Source organism: Oncorhynchus mykiss, chromosome 5, assembly GCF_013265735.2.
Source record: "Oncorhynchus mykiss isolate Arlee chromosome 5, USDA_OmykA_1.1, whole genome shotgun sequence".
NCBI lineage: Eukaryota > Metazoa > Chordata > Actinopteri > Salmoniformes > Salmonidae > Oncorhynchus > Oncorhynchus mykiss.
In genome coordinates, this window is record NC_048569.1 from 15,462,816 (window position 1) to 15,485,009 (window position 22,194).

At 46.2% G+C, this 22,194-nt stretch overlaps 1 protein-coding gene across 3 annotated transcripts in view; it reads left to right on the forward strand.

The window, feature by feature from the left end:
* Window positions 1-1,739: 1,739 nt before the first annotated feature.
* The window catches only part of LOC110523300 (netrin-G2), a 126,889-nt gene continuing 106,434 nt past the window's right edge, over window positions 1,740-22,194 (forward strand). The window contains exons 1-3 of one of the 3 annotated variants that reach the window (XM_036976911.1): window positions 1,740-1,887; window positions 2,248-2,457; window positions 3,576-4,379. In XM_036976911.1, the coding sequence (XP_036832806.1) occupies window positions 4,161-4,379 (219 nt within the window). In that variant the 5' untranslated portion in view covers window positions 1,740-1,887; window positions 2,248-2,457; window positions 3,576-4,160. The other 2 variants (XM_036976910.1, XM_036976909.1) reach the window with 2 other exon arrangements.

The window sequence follows — 22,194 nt, forward strand, 5'->3', positions numbered from 1 at the left end:
GCTTTCAAATGTTTGGAGTGCAACGCAGCTGTCACTAGCGGGGCTGCAGCATGTATTGTACACCCTGCCTTGTGAAAGTACAAGAGAAGCAGTCAGTCTATTTCAGCACCACGGACAGCGACTTTAGAACAGATAGCAAGCGCCAATTTTTATTTATTTATTTATTTAATTTCATCTTTATTTAACCAGGTAGGCTAGTTGAGAACAAGTTCTCATTTACAACTGCGACCTGGCCAAGATAAAGCAAAGCAGTTCGACACATACAACAACACAGAGTTACACATGGAATAAACAAACATACAGTCAATAATACAGTGGGGAAAAAAGTATATATACAGTGTGTGTAAATGAGGTAAGAGAAGGGAGGTAAGGCAATAAAATAGGCCATAGTGGTGAGGAATTTACGATATAGCAATTAAACACTGGAGTGATAGATGTACAGAAGATGAATGTGCAAGTAGAGATACTGGGCTGCAAAGGAGCAAAATAAATAAATACAGTATGGGGATGAGGGGGATGGGCTATTTACAGATGGGCTATGTACAGTTGCAGTGATCTGTGAGCTGCTCTGACAGCTGGTGCTTGAAGTAAGTGAGGGAGATAAGAGTCTCCAGCTTCAGCGATTTTTGCAGTTCGTTCCAGTCTTTGGCAGCAGAGAACTGGAAGGAAAGGCAGCCAAAGAAGGAATTGGCTTTAGGGGTGACCAGTGAAATATACCTGCTGGAGAGCGTGATGCGGGTGGGTGCTGCTATGGTGACCAGTGAGCTGAGATAAGGCGGGGCTTTACCTAGCAAAGACTTGTAGATGACCTGGAGCCAGTGGGTTTGGCGACGAGTATAAAGCGAGAGCCAACGAGAGCGTATAGGTCGCAGTGGTGGGTAGTATATGGGGCTTGAGGTCTAGAGTGTCTCCCCCTTTGAAGAGGGGGATGACTGCGGCAGCTTTCCAATCTTTGAGGATCTCAGACGATAAGAGAGGTTGAACAGGCTGGTAATAGGGGTTGCAACAATTTCGGCAGATCATTTTAGAAAGAGAGGGTCCAGATTGTCTAGCTCGGCTGATTTGTAGTGGTCCAGATATTGCAGCTCTTTAAGAACATCAGCTATCTGGATTTGGGTGAAGGAGAAGCTGGGGAGGCTTGGGCGAGTTGCTGTAGGGGGTGCAGGGCAGTTGACCAGGGTAGTGGTAGCCAGGTGGAAAGCAGTATCAAATTCCCTTCTGAAGTTGCCCTCAAAGCTGCTTCATATTTATGATTAATGATTGAGTCAAATCGTTTTTATAACGTATCAATATATAATCAATTGAAATTAAGTTTATGAAGCTATTTCAATATAGTCTGAAATAGCTTACAATTTTGTTATGCAAACAATCTAACTAGGCCTAGACTTCATGGGCGCTTCAATGTGTTGTAATTATTTCCATTATTCTCATAGGTCTAAAAAAAACACTAAACAGTAGTATTTGTTAAATTAAAGTAATAGATTCAGGTATCATTTATTAAATTACAAAACGTGTAAAGGCAGTGCTGCATTTTGCAATTGATCCAACATGCTATGGCTGATTGTAATAGCGGTACGCGCCTTCTCTTTTGCACAAACAGACAGCTTTAATAGCCACCAAAAATGGCTCTGTAAACCCGAACCGTGGTTTATGTCCTGTATCTAAACCGCCCTCTATCCACCACTTCCTCCAACGTGAGCAAACAACTCTGGCTTATCTGCTGCTAAACATTTCTGATACAACTCTCTGAACGCTCGGACACAGTGGATGACACTGTAGGCTATAGCTCCACTTCTCCGCTGTTCCTTTAAGCAGCGCTTGCTGATCAGCTGGTGGGACGGTTCAGTTTGGTGCCGCTTGGCCCGTGCTAGAGAGCGTAGAGACCGGGTAAGAAGTTGCGCAACCCGCCCTGGCTCAGGCTAGCAGATAAAAGCCCGGGTAGTGATTGAAAGAGATGGTAAAAAGGAATTAGCACAGGCATAGAGAGCGAGAGAGAGAGAGAGCGAGAGATAGAGATGAGCGAGAGAGAGATAGAGCGAGCGAGAGAGAGAGAGAGAGCGAGCAAGGGGGAGATTTTCCACAAAGCTTTTTTTCTTTCTGCGCTTGAACATCCCGGATAAAGCTGAGCTTGTAAAGTGGGAAAGTACGAGCACCAGACCTTCCTCAACGTCAATATTTTCTTACTTTTGATACTCTTTCAAGCCGGAATTCACGCTTTCGCTTTTTTTCTCCAACTCCCATTTCCAGATCTAGGACACGGTCATCCGTGGTGTAATAAAAAAGTAACAGGCACGAGAAAAAAGTAACAAGGAGACCGCATCAGATAACCAGAGTGGAGTACAGTAGCCAACACCACCGCGGGAGCCGGGTAGTGAATGGAGCCGTGCGGGGCTTATGGCAGAGGGGCGTTCGTATAATAATGGGACACGGAGTGGCTCTCCCAGATGAACCTTCGAAGTAAGTAGGCTAAATAAGTGTTTTATCTAATAAATCTGACCCGCTTCAGAATGTTTGACTGTTAAAATAAATTCTGAGGAGATTACGAGACCTATTCGAAGTGAGACTAAAACGCAACGCTCACTTCGAGACTATTAGACTAAATTGTCACTCACTACTCTAAATGTTGTTAGGCCTACTCTATAATAAATTCAAAAGTTGTCACTTTATATAAATGTTTAGAAATAATGTTATTTATGACCAAATGAAATGCAGCCTGATCGGTTGCTACTTTCGATTCGGGCTGCTGAAAGCGAGCAGAAGCAGCAGTCTGTCAGACACACCCTATAAGGTATTTCGAGCCAGAGAACCGCTTTGGCACTTCAAAACTATAAACTGAAAAAAGCTTCACCTAATTTTCGTGGAATACATATTTGTGGGATTCTGGCCACATCGTAGCCGGACAGTGAAGAGGGTCAGTGTCATTCCCATTAAAACGTATTTTGTGACCTCTGGTCTTCTAGCATTTTGATGCCAATTCAAACTCTCACGCATAGGCGGCACTAGCACGTGTATTTCCGCAGGGGCGCAACCAGGACAGCAGAGGTGTGCGTAATAATTTACTAAGCGCCATGTCAGCTATAAGCATGTTAAATGAATGCATGGTGACGCAGTTGAAGCTAGGACAATTCATGTTTCATGGAACGAATTAAATAAGTGGCGGGGTGACATTCACTTGCTAGTTCACCCCCCCTCCCATGCATATAACGCATACGAACTTATTTTTCAAAGAAAGGGGACGAGCTTTCCACTCTATAATGAACAATCCAATACGTCTCACCCCAAAAGCACACTCACACACCCGCAACTTTTGAAACTTGGCATCAAACCTTGTATGACTTAAAAGCTCGTGTGTAACTCTCGAAATATTCTCTCTGAAATATGTTACATGCACGACGATGTACAGCATTACATACAAACATCTGATAGGAATACTGGTCTCTCTCTCTCTCTCTCCCTCTCTCTCTCTCTCTCTACCTCTCTCTTTCAATAATATCTGTAGTATATAATATTCTCTCTCTTTCACTCTATCATTTCTATAATATCTAATATTTTCATAATTCCCCTCATTTTCCCAGGACTATCACTGAGGCAAGGTGCCGGACCGGGGCATCACGACCTGATGGATGTATCTAAGTACGTCGTCACCTCATCCTCCCTCGTAGCGGACAGCTCTTGTCTCTCCCAGCGGAAAAGGACCTCTGAAGTATGGATTTGTTCTGCTGATATCCCAACGACCCCTACCGCCACCACCACAGCACTGGCACCACTATGGTTGAAGTAGATGTGAAGTTTCATAGTGACATTCGCCTCCCCCTGGTCAATTTTTTGTCCGTCTTTTCCAAACCAGGCGTCAAAACAATAAAGTGTCATTTCCTAAAGAAGCCGTGATTATTTGTGTGTCCACTTCTATTGAACGGCTCTACAGTTATTTATCTTAGTGCATTTGTATTTGTTTTCCCTCATCACTGAACCGTCCCCTATCGCTCAGTTGAGCACGTAGACTCATCATGGTGATGCCAAAGTTACTTTCTGTCTCTGTATGATCCCTAGTCGCGTTCCATGCTTTTCGCCCAAGCTCTGACTACCGTGGCCTCTCTTGCCCTTCACCGCCAAACCCCACTCATCGTCAGACCCCGCTCGTGGCTTTCCCAGGACCTGCCATGCTCTGTCAGGCCGTGTTGCTCCTCCTGCACTGCTTCGCCTCTTTGACACTGGGCCAGTACGACCTGTGCAAGTCCCTGGTGAGCACGGACGATGGCGCGGTGTGGGAGCAGTATGCATGCCAGCCCAAGGCCCAGTCCATGAAGGACTACATGCGGGTCAAGGTGGACCCACCAGGCATCACCTGTGGGAACCCACCTGAGAGATTCTGCACTCTGGTAAGTTGAATAAGTGGCGTGGTGGGTTTATTGGATTGCACTGAAATTGATGTCTGAAGTTGCTGCTGTGAGCAGGGGCAATGATTTGTTTAGTTGGGGGGCCTAGGGGTGACCAAGCACAAGTTATGGGTGGACATGGGAAATCAGCAACGTGTATCAGAAATAGCTTTGAAAATTGTCTTAAACTAACACTGGTCAATCAGCCCCAACAGTTGACTAGGCTGCAGCTGCTCACATTAGTGGGAAAAAAGAGACAGCAGCAGACGATGCTGTGTCCTGAGACAGACTGATGATTCGAGGGGGAAAATGGCAGAAGCGGATGTTCCGTTTGAATCAGATGGCGTGTCAAGAGGAGATGAGCGAGAAGGATTGCATTCCAGTGGAGAATACAAAAGGAAATAAGAGAAGTAAAGTGGTAGTGGAATCGAGTAAATCCAAGCCTAGTTCTGATTATTTTTTGGTCAGTTGTAAGGGCTTTTGGATCGATGTTACCTGGGAGATCCGATTGAAGTCTCTATAAAAATGGTGGATGCGTTGCATGAGGTGGCGTTTATGAGAGTATTGTTGTTGTGAATCTATGGAACAGAAGGAGCTTGCTCTGCGCCTCAACAAGAAATCGGATTGGAATGTGTCGTGTGTGGCTCTTCGAAGCAAGGTGTCTATCAAGGGCGTTATCGCTGTTGTGGCACTAGAAGTGAATGCAAAGCATATGTGAAGAATTGAATCAAGTGATTGGTGCACACTGACTGACCTGCATGATGGGTGGAGTGAGGAAGCCCACTCCATCCATTCTATTGCTTTTTCTCACATGCATTCTCACATGCATTTAGGTTTTATGAGGTGAGAGCTTTCATGCCCAAACCCATGCAGTGTGATAAATGCAAAATATTTGGTAATGTGTATCGTATACCAGCTGAGCCAAATGCTGCAATTGTGGTGGTGAACATGCACCCACATTTCTGAAGTGTCCTGTTAGGGTGAAGGAGACGGAGGTGGTAAGAATAAGGGCTGTCCAGCATGTCTCCTATCTGGAGGCAGTGAGAAGATTGGAAGAAAGCAGTGGGGTTGAGGAAGTAATGGTAGTAGGAGTAGAGGAACCAGAGAATATTCCTTGGCAGAGGGATCCTGACATGTTGCATGTTAAGAAGGTGGACTTTGTAGCATTTATTACATTGGTTATCAACTGCACAGCGCAAACAGAAAGGAGATCTGAGGAAATAGGCATCATTGTGAGTGCAGCTGAGCGTTTTTTGGGACTCAGGGATTTTACAGCAGAGGCATTACAAGGAATCCTGTCGATGAATGCTCTGTCCTCACAGGCACCTGCACCTGTTTAGGGATGGGATTTGAACTGTGACTGAAGGAGTGGGATGGTTTTTATTATTATTATTATTATTCTGTGTGTTGCCGGGTCCCACCCTCCATTCCCGCAAATTGATTTTTGTTTTGGTGTTTCAATACCCCGTATAGTAAGTAGGTGGCAGAAATATAGTCTGCCTTAAAGAAGAAGAAGAACGGATACAAAATACTTTGAGTTTAAGATAACCTTTGTTATTAAACTTATACTTTAAGTTCCTTATTTACAAGCATTTGTGTTGGTCAATTATGTAATAGAGCCTAAGTTTGAAGCATTTACTCTGCCTCACTGAGCCACTGTACCCTGAGACCCTCTTAGCTCTGGTCTGTGGCAGTGGCCTCTCCCCAGGATCTGCCACAATTGCATTGAATAACTTCTTCAACTCTTAATTTGTATCTGCCCTAATTTATTCAAATTAATCCATTTGAAAATGAAAATATTCAAGTTAGAAACATCATGTTCAGTGCTAACGCCCCCTCCAAGGAATTGTTTCTCCCCTCCAAGGAATTTATAGAAAGCTGATTTAGGCCTACTGCATTTCTAAACAAAGCTCTAAAATGCTATTTAGAGAGCAGCAAAAACAATGCTATTTAGAGAGCAGCAAAACAACGCTATTTAGAGAGCGACAAAAACAACGCTATTTAGAGAGCGACAAAAACAATGCTATTTAGAGAGCGGCAAAACAACGCTATTTAGAGAGCAGCAAAAACAATGCTATTTAGAGAGCAGCAAAACAACGCTATTTAGAGAGCAGCAAAACAACGCTATTTAGAGAGCGACAAAAACAACGCTATTTAGAGAGCGGCAAAACAACGCTATTTAGAGAGCGACAAAAACAACGCTATTTAGAGAGCGGCAAAAACAACGCTATTTAGAGAGCGGCAAAAACAACTCTATTTAGAGAGCGGCAAAAACAACTCTATTTAAGAGAGCGGCAAAAACAACGCTATTTAGAGAGCGGTAAAAACAACTCTATTTAGAGAGCGGCAAAAACAACGCTATTTAGAGAGCGGCAAAAACAACTCTATTTAGAGAGCGGCAAAAACAACTCTATTTAAGAGAGCGGCAAAAACAACTATTTAGAGAGCGGCAAAATCAACTCTATTTAGAGAGCGGTAAAAACAACTCTATTTAGAGAGCGGCAAAAACAACGCTATTTAGAGAGCGGCAAAAACAACTCTATTTAGAGAGCGGCAAAAACAACTCTATTTAAGAGAGCGGCAAAAACAATGCTATTTAGAGAGCGGTAAAAACAACTCTATTTAGAGAGCGGCAAAAACAACGCTATTTAGAGAGCGGCAAAAACAACTCTATTTAGAGAGCGGCAAAAACAACTCTATTTAAGAGAGCGGCAAAAACAACTCTATTTAGAGAGCGGCAAAAACAACGCTATTTAGAGAGCGGCAAAAACAACTCTATTTAGAGAGCGGCAAAAACAACTCTATTTAGAGAGCGGCAAAAACAACTCTATTTAGAGAGCGACAAAAACAAGCCAAAATGACTGCATCCATGATCATCTTGGTACTGTAGCTTCATTCACCTCAGTCGATAAGGGACATGCACACAATTCTAGGACAAACACATGCCATACAGCAACTAGCTGCTACACACTAGCTCAGCACTGGGGTTACAAACCCTAGTTCAGTTTCCTGTCAAATCAAACAGTAGTTACCTGGCCATCTTACCTCTGCGCTGCTTTCATCAACCAAGGGTGGCCAATCTACAATTCAGTGAACAACTGAGCAAGGCATAATTTATCGCATTGTGTGTCATTTGCAATCAACACTAGTCTATCTCAGCATGACATTGGGAAAGCCTAGTTTGTTGGAGGCGTTAAATAACACAGTAGAAGGTGATAGCAGCATTTTCACTCAATAAAGGAAAGAGCTGGAGAAAAAACATACAATTTTATTTGGCTTAGGCAGGTTGGAACCTCCTGATGCAGCGTGAATTCAAGCGGGCTCGGGTGGGCTTTGGCCAAGTTTGGCGGGCACCAAAAGTCATGACACCAGTGAAATTACTTGGCAATGGGCTGGAGCTCACTGAGAATGGTCCGGGGGTGTTGTTTGCATTGTGTTGGCAGACTGTCATCCGGCTTGATTGGGTTTTTTCGAAGGACTTCAAATTTTGCCTGGTAAAGGGCATAAAGTATTGAGAGGGGAGAGGGGAGAGGGGGGAGTACCTCTCGTTTCAAGAACACTAACTGGGTGAGGGTGGAGAACTGCAGGAGAATAGTGGGCATTCCTATGCAATTCTCAACGTGTATTTCCCAGCTAGGTTGTTGAGTGGAATGAAACTCTAAAAATAGGACGATTTGAACGTTTGAGACTTAGGCCATCTTTAGCTGAGCTACAGCATACCGCTTCCTTTTAATTGTCACAACTTGACACGATCTGAGATGTGTTTACTTAATGTGTTAGGTTCAGTACCACCTGGCTGGACAGTCTCTGTTAGCTGCCCAGTCGATGAGTCAGTGAGGTAATCAGATGAGCGATGACTTTCAACCAAAGGCAGAGATACATGAATTTAATAGGGGACAATTGATTCACTCATTATTCACTGATGTCTCAGAAACACACACACACACACACACACACACACACACACACACACACACACACACATTAGAGGCCCTCCCACTATTGAGACTAACAACAGGACTCCGGGATAATTTAACAATGTAAAGCAGAGCAGATAGGTAGAGAGAAAATTAGAGATGGAGGTAGAGGAGAAAGATGAAGAGAGGGAGAGAGAGGGAGAAAAGAGCGAGAGAGAGGGAAAGAGAAGCCTGAGAAAGAGGGAGAAATAGAGTGAGAGAGACACTTGGGCGTTCTGCTGCTGGAAACTTCTACAATTATGTTTCTGAGCAATGAAATATTGATGCTCTCCTTAATGGGCTTCTACCTTACAAGGACCCCAGGATGCTAGCCACCATGGTACGTTCCATTTCATTCCCCATCCGTAGGCTCCTTCCCTTCTCCCGGAATGTTTCATAGGGGAGGAGTTATGGGGGGGATCTGGGATTTGAACGATCTAGCCTTAGTGGCCATGTACTATTATAATCTCCACCGGCACAGCCAGAAGAGGACTGGCCACCCCTCAGAGCCTTTCTAGAGAGTTTTTCCTAGCCACCGTGCTTCTATATCTGCATTGCCTGCTCTTTGAGGTTTCTGTATAAAAGCCCATTTACGCTTGAGGGTGTGATGCAATTGCGTCGCCTCCAGAAGCACGCAGAGGCTGCTCTCACCGTGCACCTCCCGAAAGTTTTAACAATGTGGAGGGCTCCATATACCTCCGCATTGACGTGATTGTTTGACGGTAGGTGGGGGCTGGAGGTCCTGTGTTAACACAAACTCACTTCCTTGACAACTTCCTTCACAACAGCTCTGCTCAACAGCGCTGCACTACTCCGCGAAGCGCAAGAAGTATGAATGCCCTGACTTCTGCAGAGGCATTGTCACCTTAAACGCTGCATGACCAATGCAGACATCAGAATGACCATGCAGCGTCTTTGAGCACTTTGTGACATATGCTAATGTAAAAAGGGCATTATAAATCAATTTGATTGAGTGAAATTTGATTGAAATCAGATTCTTCTTAGTCAGCAATTTTTAGTATCGACTGGGATCTTTATTTATTTACTTTTTAATTTATTTAACCTTTATTTAACAATGCAAGTCAGTTAAGAACAAATTATTATGTAAAGGCTACAGAAGCCTTTCTTCTGGGTTTACCATTCTGCATACTTCCTTCCTTCCCCGAAGTGTGCACTCGTTCACTCTCTCAAAATCCTTTATTTAGATAAGTAAAAAAAAAGCCATCTTGGTGTTCATTGGAATAAGTAACAAACTGAGAAAATCTGTGTGTCTACAGCATATGTTTGTGCGTGTGTTAGGGCAGTTCGGCATGTCTACGTATGCATTGGTGGACAGCGCTGTGGGGGTGAAATGGTTTGAGTTCCATAGATGGGTTGGTTGTTTAGCAACAAAACCAACTTGTGTGCAACTATGGGGCAAAACAGACAGGGTTGGCTTAGATTGTGTCTCCAATGTTTATTGAAAACTTATATAAAGTTGCACAATGAGCACTTGTTTTCTTTCAAATACATCGTTACAGTTGTTGGTTAGCTAACTAGCGAATTTTAGCCATGTTAGCATAGACGTGACATCAGTCAAAATACCTAAAAACAAGACATGGTATCAAGGACATGATAAAACTAGCTTAAATGAGCCACTTATGGTTCACCACGTCAGCTTCTTGTCAATGTTGCTAGCTATTTGGTCCTACCAGCTCTCACAGTCTCGAGTCAGAATTAGACTAATTAGATGTTTCTAAAACATCAAATTTAGAAGTTGTTCTAATAGTCAAATTTCAAAGTGTTTAAGCATTAACTTAAGTTCAGGAATTAACTCAGGAATCTTAAGGTTAGGCATTCAGTCCAAATGGTTAATGTAAAGGTTAAGGTTGGGATAGGCTTAAAATTAAAATAAATTATATTGCTGGATTCAAACTGGCAACCTTTGGAATACTCAAATACTGACTTGTATCACGGGTTACCTGGCTGATCATGCCATCCATGTGAGTGTGTGTGTGTGTGGTATGTCCTCTGACAAATCAATTGTATGTTTCGGTGTTCCTCAAGGTTTCATTTTAGGACAACTGTTGTTTTCACTACATATTTTACCTCTTGGTGATGTCATTCGGAAACACAATGCTAACTTTCATTGCTATGTGGATGACACAAAGCTGTACATCTCGATGAAACACAGTGAAGCACCAAAATTGCCTACCCTGGAGGCCTGTGTTTCAGACAAACATTTACTTTAATTTTAAACTTGAACAAAACAGAGATGCTAGTTATAGGTCCCAAGAAACAAAGACATATTCTGTTGGATCTGACAATTCATCTTGATGCTTGTATAGACGTCTCAAAAAACACTCAGCGTTACTCTGGATCCTCTGGACTATTGGTCATATACCACAAACCCAGAGATGCCTTGATGCTATTATTAACTGGTTACCAACGTAATTAGAGCAGGAAAAATACATGTTCTGTTATACCCATGGTATATGGTCTGATATACCACGGCTGTCAGCCAATCAGCATTCAGGGCTCGAACTACCCAGTTTATAATAGTCCCATGTACTATTAGTAAGGCTTGATTGAATCTCAATGTTAAATTCAAATCTCCCTACTATTATATCTAAGCCAATATGACACCAACGTCGATTAAAATTAATCAACTTGATTGTAGGTACACAACACATTCTCCGCCTCTCGTCATGATCCATCTGTCCGTTTTTGAGAACCACTATAACATATTTTAAACAGGGTTCTTAGCATTAAGGTAGTCAGACAATTTTTTGCCCAAACCTTGATCAAATTCTAGACACTGCAGCGTCCATAAGGGGACAATTAGACTTGGATCCATTTGAACTGAATACGTTTGTACAATAGGTGCAACAGTTCTAATAAACTGTTTAATTTATCGCTCCCATGTGCACATTTCGGTCAATAAAAAAATCAACAATGTGCTGCCTTTTGTAGCATTTATGACAATGCATATGTCTTTTCAGCCGAATCTCAGAGTTCTAAAACCAGGACCAACAACTTGGTTGCTGTGCAACAGAAGCAGCTTGCAGGCTAGCAGCTGTAGCTAGCTAGCTAACACCAGTAGATGAGAAGAAAGCTACAAGCAAAATAAGCTAGTTATATAGGTATATTTAGCTATGGATGGTTTTTCATATGGTTGAAGTCATCTGTGTAAACTAAATCAGAGCACCAACAAATAAGCTAGCGAACGTCCTTGTCTGCTATTATAGCCAGATAGCTAGCCAACTAGCCAGTAGCTACAAGCCAACAAGACTGTTCCATAGCTGTATAGATTGTGCACCATCCACAACTCAATGTTGACAATATAAGCAAAGTAAAGTTCATATTCAACACCAAACTTTGGGAAACTGCCACGTTGCTAACTTATAATACATCTATCTATTCCAGCATGTTACAGTCAAATCGGCTAGATAGCTCCGTGTGCAGCCAGATGTCATTTTCAGCACAAACCCTGCTAGCTACCCTACATTTCCTCAACCAAGACCAGCCTCTCACAACATTAACTGTAGCTGATAAAACAAATTGTCTTGATAAAAAACCTGGCCAATGCACTTGCAAGTAGCGTACCGGCTGTGCATTACAGTGAGTATACACATTAGCTAGCTAGCTAATTAGCTAGATCAACAGACGAGACAGAAGACATGTTCGAACAACCAGAAAAAAATCCAGCTCTTACATTATGATGCATTAATTCAGTACACCCTCCACTGTCAATGCAATTTTCTTCATGCCATTTTAATCCAAATTTGCACTGACTGACCAAGTGTCAAGTTACTTTTCAGTGTATTCCCAAAGATCTGAACTTAGTAAGCAAAATTGTTTAAAATACACATTTTCCAGACATTGAAGTTAGGTTCATTTTAGGTTCTGAATGAAAGGTGAAAATAAGTATTTTCAGGAAGTTTAAAATATGTATTTTCCATATGTAGAAAATTTATTTTTGCTGTAGCTCTGAACTAACTATTCAAGAGCTTGAGGATTAGTTGACAAGTTGAATCATGTGTGCTAGCTCTGGAATAGATCAATTACATGGAACAGCCTGGGGTCCCCATGGAGAGGTTTGAGAACCACTACTCTACTGTACGGTGCTGTCCAAACTTGTGAAACATAGATGTCTATGCTTGGTTCAGATTTGGTCCAGTACAGACTGGACCAAATCTGAACCAAACATTGTTTGCCGGACCAGAACAGAAATCAACGTCCGTGGATGAGATTCCCTAAAAACATTCCCCTTCGATACAGCTACAACTTTTTCTAACAGGTTAGGAGAACATACCAGCAGGTTAGGAACATTAAAGCAGCAGGTTAGAAAAACTAACCTGCTAAGAAAAGCAGAGGTGAAAGTAAGGCTGTACGCCTTACCGTTAAAACATGAGCCTATCACAATAATTAAAATGAAATGTCAAAACTGTAGGCTATTACACCACTTTTTATCATTACTGCATGTCAGAGGCATGAAAAAATAGCAAATGGACTTGAAAACGGGTGGTATAGCCTACGCTAGAAAATGTGATAGGGTTTAACAAAAAGATAGAATTTTGCCAAGGCAGAGATGAGTGGCCAACACCGAGACGTGCGCCGACAGCAGTGGACACACAAATTCTGGCCTAATGCCATTCGCCAAATGTCATTACACTTTGTGGTGTTTTGAGTAACAGTCTCTTTCCATTCACCACTGTTTGGAGGCTGGTAATATGTTGTGAGTGGATGAACGTAGGCAGGTAGCCTAGTAATGGAGCCATTTGACGTGATTGTCTGACAATCAGATGAAACATCATGACTGGTTGTGTTTATGCCACAATAAAAGGTAATGCTTTTTTTTTTTTTTAAATGACTAGGCCCACAGAGATCCCATTGAATGAATGAATGAATGAAATTATATGATTACCACATAAAACATTTTGTTGCGTGCACATATAGGAGGTCCCGTACCGGGACGAAATTAATTGTACTTCCCCCCCCCTGATGAAGTCACTTGTTTTTAGGGAGTCCCGTCTTGGACGTTGAAGTCAAGGCCAGTCTGGACTGCACCAAACAAAGAAAAAGACTCCCAAAAGATGTCGACGTAGGTCCCCTTAGTGGGAAGAAGCCATCAACAAGTAAAAAACTGGAGGGGAGTCTGTGGGGACTCGCCCTGAATTTTTGTTTTCTTTCCTAATGCTCAATCATATTCAGTACTTTAATAGTCACTTACAGGAACTGGCATGATCTTAATGTAAAGCAGCTGTTGACATTCACCCCCCACCCCTCTTTAAAGGGAGAATCCACATGTTTTGCATAAATGCAAATAGCCAAATCTATGAAGTAATAGCCGTGGCCCGTTTTCCCGATAGTGATGGAACTTCAGCTTATGAGTGTTTTAACAATGTATCGTTTCCATAACGGCCAAAGAACTCATGCGTTTCTCAAAACACCACGTAGGGAGAACTTTCAATAAGTGCGTTGTTAGAGCATGTGTCGATGCTGATAGGATCGAAAGAAAGGGCTGCTCTCGGATCAGCGTCCTCCATTCATATCTTACGTTAACATTAGATACTGACCATGGGTCAGCTCCTAGAAAGAAAATATCACTTATGGCTGCAAATATTGAGGAGGCTTATTCTAATGCTTAGGCTATGCACTAAATCAAATATTTGGCACATCATTGACCACATGTTGTTAGGCTTACACATCATGAAATTGAGGCAAAAATTATAGACGGTAGCCTACAATTAGCTAAATAGAACTCAGTTGATTGAACATGACATTTATTTAAATATGATTGAAATACACAGTGTACAAAACATTAGGAACACCGTGCTAATATTGAGTTGCACCCCTTTTTTCACTCAGAATAGCCTCAATACTTCTGGGCATGGACTCTAAAAGGTGTTGAAAGTGTTACATGGGGATAATGGCCCATGTTGACTCCAATGCTTCCCACAGTTGTGTCAAGTTGGCTGGTAGTGGATCTCTACTCTGAATATTTTGTTCAATCTCATCCCACAGATGCTCAATTTGATTCAGATCTGGTGACTGGGCAGGCCACTGCAATAAGCTGAATTCACTGTCATGTTTGTGGAACCATTCCTGGACAATCCTAGCCTTGTGGCATGGGGCATTATCCTGCTGCAAAAATACATTTGCAGATGGATACACTGCTGCCATGAAGGGATGCACCTGATTGACAATGATGTTCAGATATCCTGTGGCATTCAAACGTTGCTCCACTTTTATCAAGGGGCCCAATGTGTGTCATGAAAACACACCACCAGCCTGCAATATTGACACACGGCATGATGGATGCATGTACTCGTGGTTTTCTCCATACCTAGTCCTTCCATCAGCGTAAAACAGCAGGAACCGGGATTCATCAAACCAGGCAATGTTTTTACAATTCTCCAGTGTCCAGTGTTTTCGTTCTGTAGCCCACTGCACTCGCAGTTTTATTTTTGAGCTGAAAGAAGTGGAACCCTGTAATGTCGACAGCTGCCATACACCATTCATGTCAAGGTACAACAAGTTGTGCATTATTTTATGGGTCTTTGGGTACCAATGTTGTACTGGACTGTCAGTGGACTAACTCCAGAATTCTGCACAATTCGTGCCTCCTTTGTCCTCTTTCATCAACGACCCGTTGTTTTACCACTGGTATGCTGTTAGCTGTATGTCCTTTGGATGTTTGGTCACTTGTGATACACCTGGGAAACTGTTGAGCGTGAAAAACCCAACAGCATTGCAATTCTTGACACACTCAAACTGGTGCTCCTAGCACCTACTATCATACTCTGTTCAAAGGCACTTAAATATTTTGTCTGACCCATTTACCCTCTGAATGGCACACATACACAATCCATGTCTAATTTGTCTCAAAGCTTAAATATCCAACTTTAACATGTCTACACTGATTGAAGTGGATTTAACAGGTGACATCAACAAGGGATCATATTTTTCACCTGAATTCACCTGTCAGCCTATATCATGGAAAGAGCAGGTTTTCCTAATGTTTTGTACACTCAGGCCTATGTAGCCTACCGTATTTATATTTAATGCCGTCACCTAGGTTCTCATTTGAAGCATATTTTTACCCTTTGCTTGTTTATAACAATTGCAAAGAAATTGGCGTCTTTGTATTGTAGTCAACTTTGTTCTGAAGTTAACAGCGGTCACAGAGTGTCAGCGATTTGGGTGCAGAGTGAAAGCGGAGTCAGGCACAGGACACAGGTATGGAGTAATCCAACTGAGTTTACTCAAAGAATAAAGCAAAATTCCAAAAATGGAACATACAACAAAACTCTAACACGAACACTAACGACATAAACAATCACGGACAGAACAGAAATGTATGTCAGATGGTTAAATAGGGAATGTAATGAGGGAATGTAAAACAGGTGTGTATGTAATCAGACAAAACAAAACAGAAAAATGGATCGGTAGTGACTAGAAAGCCGGTGACGTCGACCTCCGAACACCACCCGAACAAGGAGAAGGGCCGACTTCGGCGGAAGTCATGACAGTACCCCCCCCCCCCTTTACCGCGCGCTGACACCGGCGACGACCAGGAGGATGGGACGCAGGGCGATCGGGGTGGAGACGGTGAAACTCCTGTTGTAATGAGGGATCTAGGATGTCCTCCACTGGTACCCAGAATCTCTCTTCCGGGCCGTACTCCTCCCACTCCACCAGGTACTAAAGGCCCCTTGCCCGACGCCTTGAGTCCATACGGTATACGCCGGGACCCCCTCGATGTCCAGAGGGGGCGGAGGAACCTCCCGCACCTCAGACTGCTGGAGTGGACCAGCCACCACCGGCCTGAGGAGAGACCCATGGAACAAGGGGTGAATGTGATAATCAGGGGGGAGTTGTAACCTATAACAAACCTTGTTCAGTCTCCTTAGGACTTTAAATGGCCCCACAAACCGCGGACCCAGCTTCCGGCAGGGCAGGTGAAGGGGCAGGTTTCGGGTCGAGAGCCAGACCCGATCCCCCGGTGCATACACCGGGGCCTCACTGCGGTAGCGGTCAGCACTTGCCTTTTGCCTCCTGACGGCCCGTTGTAGCCGCACACGGGCACCGTTCCATGTCTCCTCTGAGTGCCGAAACCATTCATCCACCGCAGGAGCCTCGATCTGGCTCTGATGCCATGGTGCCAGGACCGGCTGATGACCCTGATAACCCGGTTGGTAGAGGAGTGGCGGAGGGAGTTTTGGGCCATCTCCGCCCAGGGGATGTAAACCGCCCACTCCCTCGGCCGGCCCTGGCAATAGGACCGCAGAAACCTACTCACGTCCTGGTTGACTCTTTCCACCTGCCCGTTACTCTCGGGGTGAAAACCTGAGGTAAAGCTGACCGAGACCCCCAGGCATTCCATAAACGCCCTCCATACTCTAGACTTGAATTTGGGACCCCGATCAGAAACTATATCCTCAGGCACCCCGTAGTGCCGGAATACGTGGGTGAACAGGGCCTCCGCAGTCTGTAGAGCCGTAGGGAGACCGGGCAAAGAAAGAAGGCTTAGAAAACCGATCCACAATGACCAGAATCGTGGTGTTACCCCACGACGGGGGAAGATCCGTCACGAAATCCACCGATAGGTGTGACCATGGCCGTTGTGGAACGGGAAGGGGTTGTAATTTCCCTCTGGGCAGGTGTCTAGGTGCCTTGCACTGTGCGCAAACCGAACAGGAGGAAACATACACCCTCACGTCCTTAGCTAAACTGGGCCACCAGTACTTCCCAGCAAGTCAGCGCACCGTCCGACCGATGCCAGGATGACCAGAGGAGGGTGATGTATGAGCCCAACAGATCAAACGATCGCAGACATCAGACGGAACATACAGACGCCCAGCTGGACACTCAGGGGGAGTAGGCTCTGCACGTGACGCCCGCTCGATGTCCGCGTCCACCTCCCATACCACCGGTGCCACCAGGCGAGAAGCTGGAATTATGGGAGTGGGATCCGTGGACCGCTCCTCTGTATCATACAGCCGGGACAGTGCGTCTGCCTTCACGTTCTGGGAACCTGGTTTGTAGGAAAGGGTGAAAACAAAATGGGTGAAAAACATGGCCCACCTTGCTTGACGAGGGTTCAGTCTCATCGCTGCTCGAATGTACTCCAGATTGCGGTGGTCAGTCTAAATGAGAAAAGGGTGTCTAGCCCCCTCAAGCCAATGTCTCCACGCTTTCAGAGCCATGACAACAGCTAACAACTCCCAGTCCCCCACATCATAGTTTCACTCTGCCCGGCTGAGCTTCTTCCAAAAGAATGCACAGGGGCGGAGCTTTAGTGGCGTACCCGAGCGCTGAGACAGCACAGCCCCTATCCCTGCCTCGGACGCGTCCACCTCAACTATGAACGCTAAGGAGGGATCAGGATGAGCCAACACGGGAGCCGAGGTAAACAGAGCCTTCAGGTGACCAAAAGCCCTGTCCGCCCCTGCAGTCGCACCTGTCCCCCCTTCAGCAGTGAGGTAATGGGAGCCGCTACCTGACCAAAACCCCGGATAAATCTCAGGTAGTAGTTAGCAAACCCTAAAAACCGCTGCACCTCCTTTACCGTGGTTGGAGTCGGCCAATTACGCACGGCTGAAATGCGGTCATTCTCCATCTCTACCCCTGACGCTGAAAAGCGGTACCCTAGGAAGGAGATGGACTGTTGGAAGAACAGACATTTCTCAGCCTTGACGTACAGGTCATGTTCCAACAGTCTACCAAGCACCCTGCGTACCAGGGACACATGCTCGGCTCGTGTAGCGGAGTATATTAGAATGTCATCTATATACACCACTACACCCTGCCCGTGCAGGTCCCTGCAAATCTCATCTACAAAGGATTGGAAGACTGATGGAGCATTCATTAACCCGTATGGCATGACGAGGTACTCATAATGCCCAGAAGTGGTGCTAAATGCTGTCTTCCACTCATCTCCCACCCGGATACGCACCAGGTTGTTAGCGCTCCTGAGGCCCAATTTTGTGAAGAAGCTCGCCCCGTGTAATGACTCGGTCATACTGGCTATGAGCGGTAGCGGGTAACTGTATTTTACCGTGATCTTATTCAAACCTCGATAATCAATACACGGGCCCAAACCATCCTTTTTCTTCACAAAAAAGAAACTCGAGGTGACAGGTGAGATGAAAGGTTGAATGTATCCCTGTCCCAGAGATTCTGTGACATATGTCTCCATAGCCACCGTCTCCTCCTGTGACAGAGGATACACATGACTCCTGGGAAGTGCAGCATCTACCAAGAGATCTATCGCACAATCCCCTTGTCGATGGGGTGGTAATTGAGTCGCCTTCTTTTTACAGAAGGCGAGTGCCAAATCGGCATATTTATTGGGAATGTGCATGGTGGAAACCTGGTTTGGACTTTCCACCGTAGTGGCACCTAAGGAAACACCAACACACCTCCCTGAACACTGACAGGACCATTCCTTGAGAGCCCTCTGTTGCCACGAAATAATAGGATCATGAGAGGCCAACCAAGGAAGACCCAGTACAACAGGAAACGGAGGAGAGTCGATCAGGAAGAGACTAATTCTCTCCTCGTGATCCCCCTGCTTTCTCATAGCAGTAGGCGCTGTGACCTCCCCAATTAGCCCCGACCCCAAAGGACGACTATCTAAGGCATGTAGAGGGAAGGGAACATCAACAGGAACAATAGGAATCCCTAATCTATGTGCTAAGGAGCGGTCAATAAAGTTCCCAGCTGCACCTGAATCTACTAGCGCCTTATGCTGGGAATGTGGGGAGAACTCAGGAAATTCTATAGGTAACCATATGTGTGCAACAGGGGGCTCTGGGTGAGTTGTGTGCCTACTCACCTGGGAAGACCCACCAGTGCTCCGCCTGCTACCTCGACCTCCTGGAGAACCAACCCAGCACCGACCAGCAGTGTGCCCTCTGCGGCCACAACTGGTACAGGGAATGGTCCCCCCTCCGGTCCCCCTCATAGCAGCCCCTCCTAACTCCATAGGTGTGGGATCCAATGTGCTGGGTAATGGAACGGGCGGACCCTGATCCAGACGTCCACAGGAGGCCAACAGGTAATCCAGCCGGATAGACAAGTCCACCAGCTGGTCCAGGTTGAGAGTAGTGTCCCTGCAGGCTAGCTCCCTACGAACGTCCTCTCGTAAACTACACCTGTAGTGGTCGATTAGGGCCTGCTCATTCCATCCTGCACCAGCTGCCAGAGTTCTGAAGTCCAGTGCGAACTCTTAAGCGCTCCTCATCTCCTGTCTCAGATGAAACAGTCTCTCTCCCGCCGCTCTCCCTTCAGGTGGATGATCAAAAACTGCCCGCTTCCGGGCAGGAGAAGTCCTCGTAGTCATCCAGAGTCGAACCTTCCCTTCCCCAGATGGAAGCGGCGGGAGAAGTCCTGTACTCATCCAGAGTCGAACCTTCCCTTCCCCAGATGGAAGCGGCGGGAGAAGTCCTGTAGTCATCCAGAGTCGAACCTTCCCTTCCCCAGATGGAAGCGGAAGGAGAAGTCCTCGTAGTCACCCAGAGTCGAACCTTCCCTTCCCCAGATGGAAGCGGCGGGAGAAGTCCTGTAGTCATCCAGAGTCGAACCTTCCCTTCCCCAGATGGAAGCGGAATGAGAAGTCCTCGTAGTCATCCAGACTCGGACCTTCCCTTCCCCAGATGGAAGCGGCGGGAGAAGTCCTCGTAGTCATCTAGAGACCGTCCTTCCCTTCCCCAGATGGAAGCGGCGGGAGAAGTCCTCGTAGTCACCCAGAGTCGGACCTTCCCTTCCCCAGATGGAAGCGGAATGAGAAGTCCTCGTAGTCATCCAGACTCGGACCTTCCCTTCCCCAGATGGAAGCGGCGGGAGAAGTCCTCGTAGTCATCTAGAGACCGTCCTTCCCTTCCCCAGATGGAAGCGGAGGGAGAAGTCCTCGTAGTCACCCAGAGTCGGACCTTCCCTTCCCCAGATGGAAGCGGCAGGAGAAGTCCTCGTAGTCACCCAGAGTCGGACCTTCCCTTCCCCAGATGGAAGCGGCGGGAGAAGTCCTCATAGTCATCCAGAGTCGAATCTTCCCTCCCCCAGATGGAAGCGGAAGGAGAAGTCCTCGTAGTCATCCAGAGTCGGGCCTTCCCTTCCCCAGATGGAAGCGGAGGGAGAAGTCCTCGTAGTCATCCAGAGTCCGTCCTTCCCTTCCCCAGATGGAAGCGGGGGGAGAAGTCCTCGTAGTCATCCAGAGTCGAACCTTCCCTTCCCCAGATGGAAGCGGCGGGAGAAGTCCTGTACTCATCCAGAGTCGGGCCTTCCCTTCCCCAGATGGAAGCGGCGGGAGAAGTCCTGTAGTCATCCAGAGTCGAACCTTCCCTTCCCCAGATGGAAGCGGAAGGAGAAGTCCTCGTAGTCACCCAGAGTCGAACCTTCCCTTCCCCAGATGGAAGCGGCGGGAGAAGTCCTGTAGTCATCCAGAGTCGAACCTTCCCTTCCCCAGATGGAAGCGGCGGGAGAAGTCCTGTAGTCATCCAGAGTCGAACCTTCCCTTCCCCAGATGGAAGCGGAATGAGAAGTCCTCGTAGTCATCCAGACTCGGACCTTCCCTTCCCCAGATGGAAGCGGCGGGAGAAGTCCTCGTAGTCATCTAGAGACCGTCCTTCCCTTCCCCAGATGGAAGCGGCGGGAGAAGTCCTCGTAGTCACCCAGAGTCGGACCTTCCCTTCCCCAGATGGAAGCGGAATGAGAAGTCCTCGTAGTCATCCAGACTCGGACCTTCCCTTCCCCAGATGGAAGCGGCGGGAGAAGTCCTCATAGTCATCCAGAGTCGAATCTTCCCTCCCCCAGATGGAAGCGGAAGGAGAAGTCCTCGTAGTCATCCAGAGTCGGGCCTTCCCTTCCCCAGATGGAAGCGGAGGGAGAAGTCCTCGTAGTCATCCAGAGTCCGTCCTTCCCTTCCCCAGATGGAAGCGGGGGGAGAAGTCCTCGTAGTCATCCAGACTCGAACCTTCCCTTCCCCAGATGGAAGCGGCGGGAGAAGTCCTCGTAGTCATCTAGAGACCGCCCTTCCCTTCCCCAGATGGAAGTGGAGGGAGAAGTCCTCGTAGTCACCCAGAGTCGGACCTTCCCTTCCCCAGATGGAAGCGGCAGGAGAAGTCCTCGTAGTCATCCAGAGTCAGACCTTCCCTTCCCCAGATGGCGTTGGCCCACTCCAGGGCTTTTCCAGTCAGGCAGGAGATGAGAGCGCCCACTCTCTCACGTCCGGAAGGAACCGGCTGAACAGCTGCCAGGTAGAGCTCCAGCTGGAGTAGGAACCCCTGGCACCCGGCAACTGATCCGTCATACGCTCCTGGGAGCGAGAGCCGAATTCCACTGGGACTTGACAGCGGAGGGGTGGACATCGGTGTAGGTTGAAGCGCGGGTGGTGGTGTAGTAGCGTTGACAGGAAAGCATCCTCTCTCCCATCTGTCCATAGTTTGCAACACGCGATCCATGGCTGTCCCTAGCCGGTTTAACATGGCCGCGTGCTGCTGAACGCGCTCCTCTACTGGGAGAGAAGGGCTGGCTGTACCTGCTGACTCCATTTGAATTGGTCCTTGATTCTGTCAGCGATTTGGGTGCAGAGTGAAAGCGGAGTCAGGCGCAGGACACAGGTATGGAGTAATTACAACCGAGTTTACTCAAAGAATAAAGCAAAATTCCAAAAATGGAACATACAACAAAACTCTAACACGAACACAACCACTAACGACACAAACATTCACGGACAGAACATACATGTATGTCAGATGGTTAAATAGGGAATGTAATGAGGGAATGTAAAACAGGTGTGTATGTAATCAGACAAAACAAAACAGAAAAATGGATCGGTAGTGACTAGAAAGCCGGTGACGTCGACCACCACCCGAACA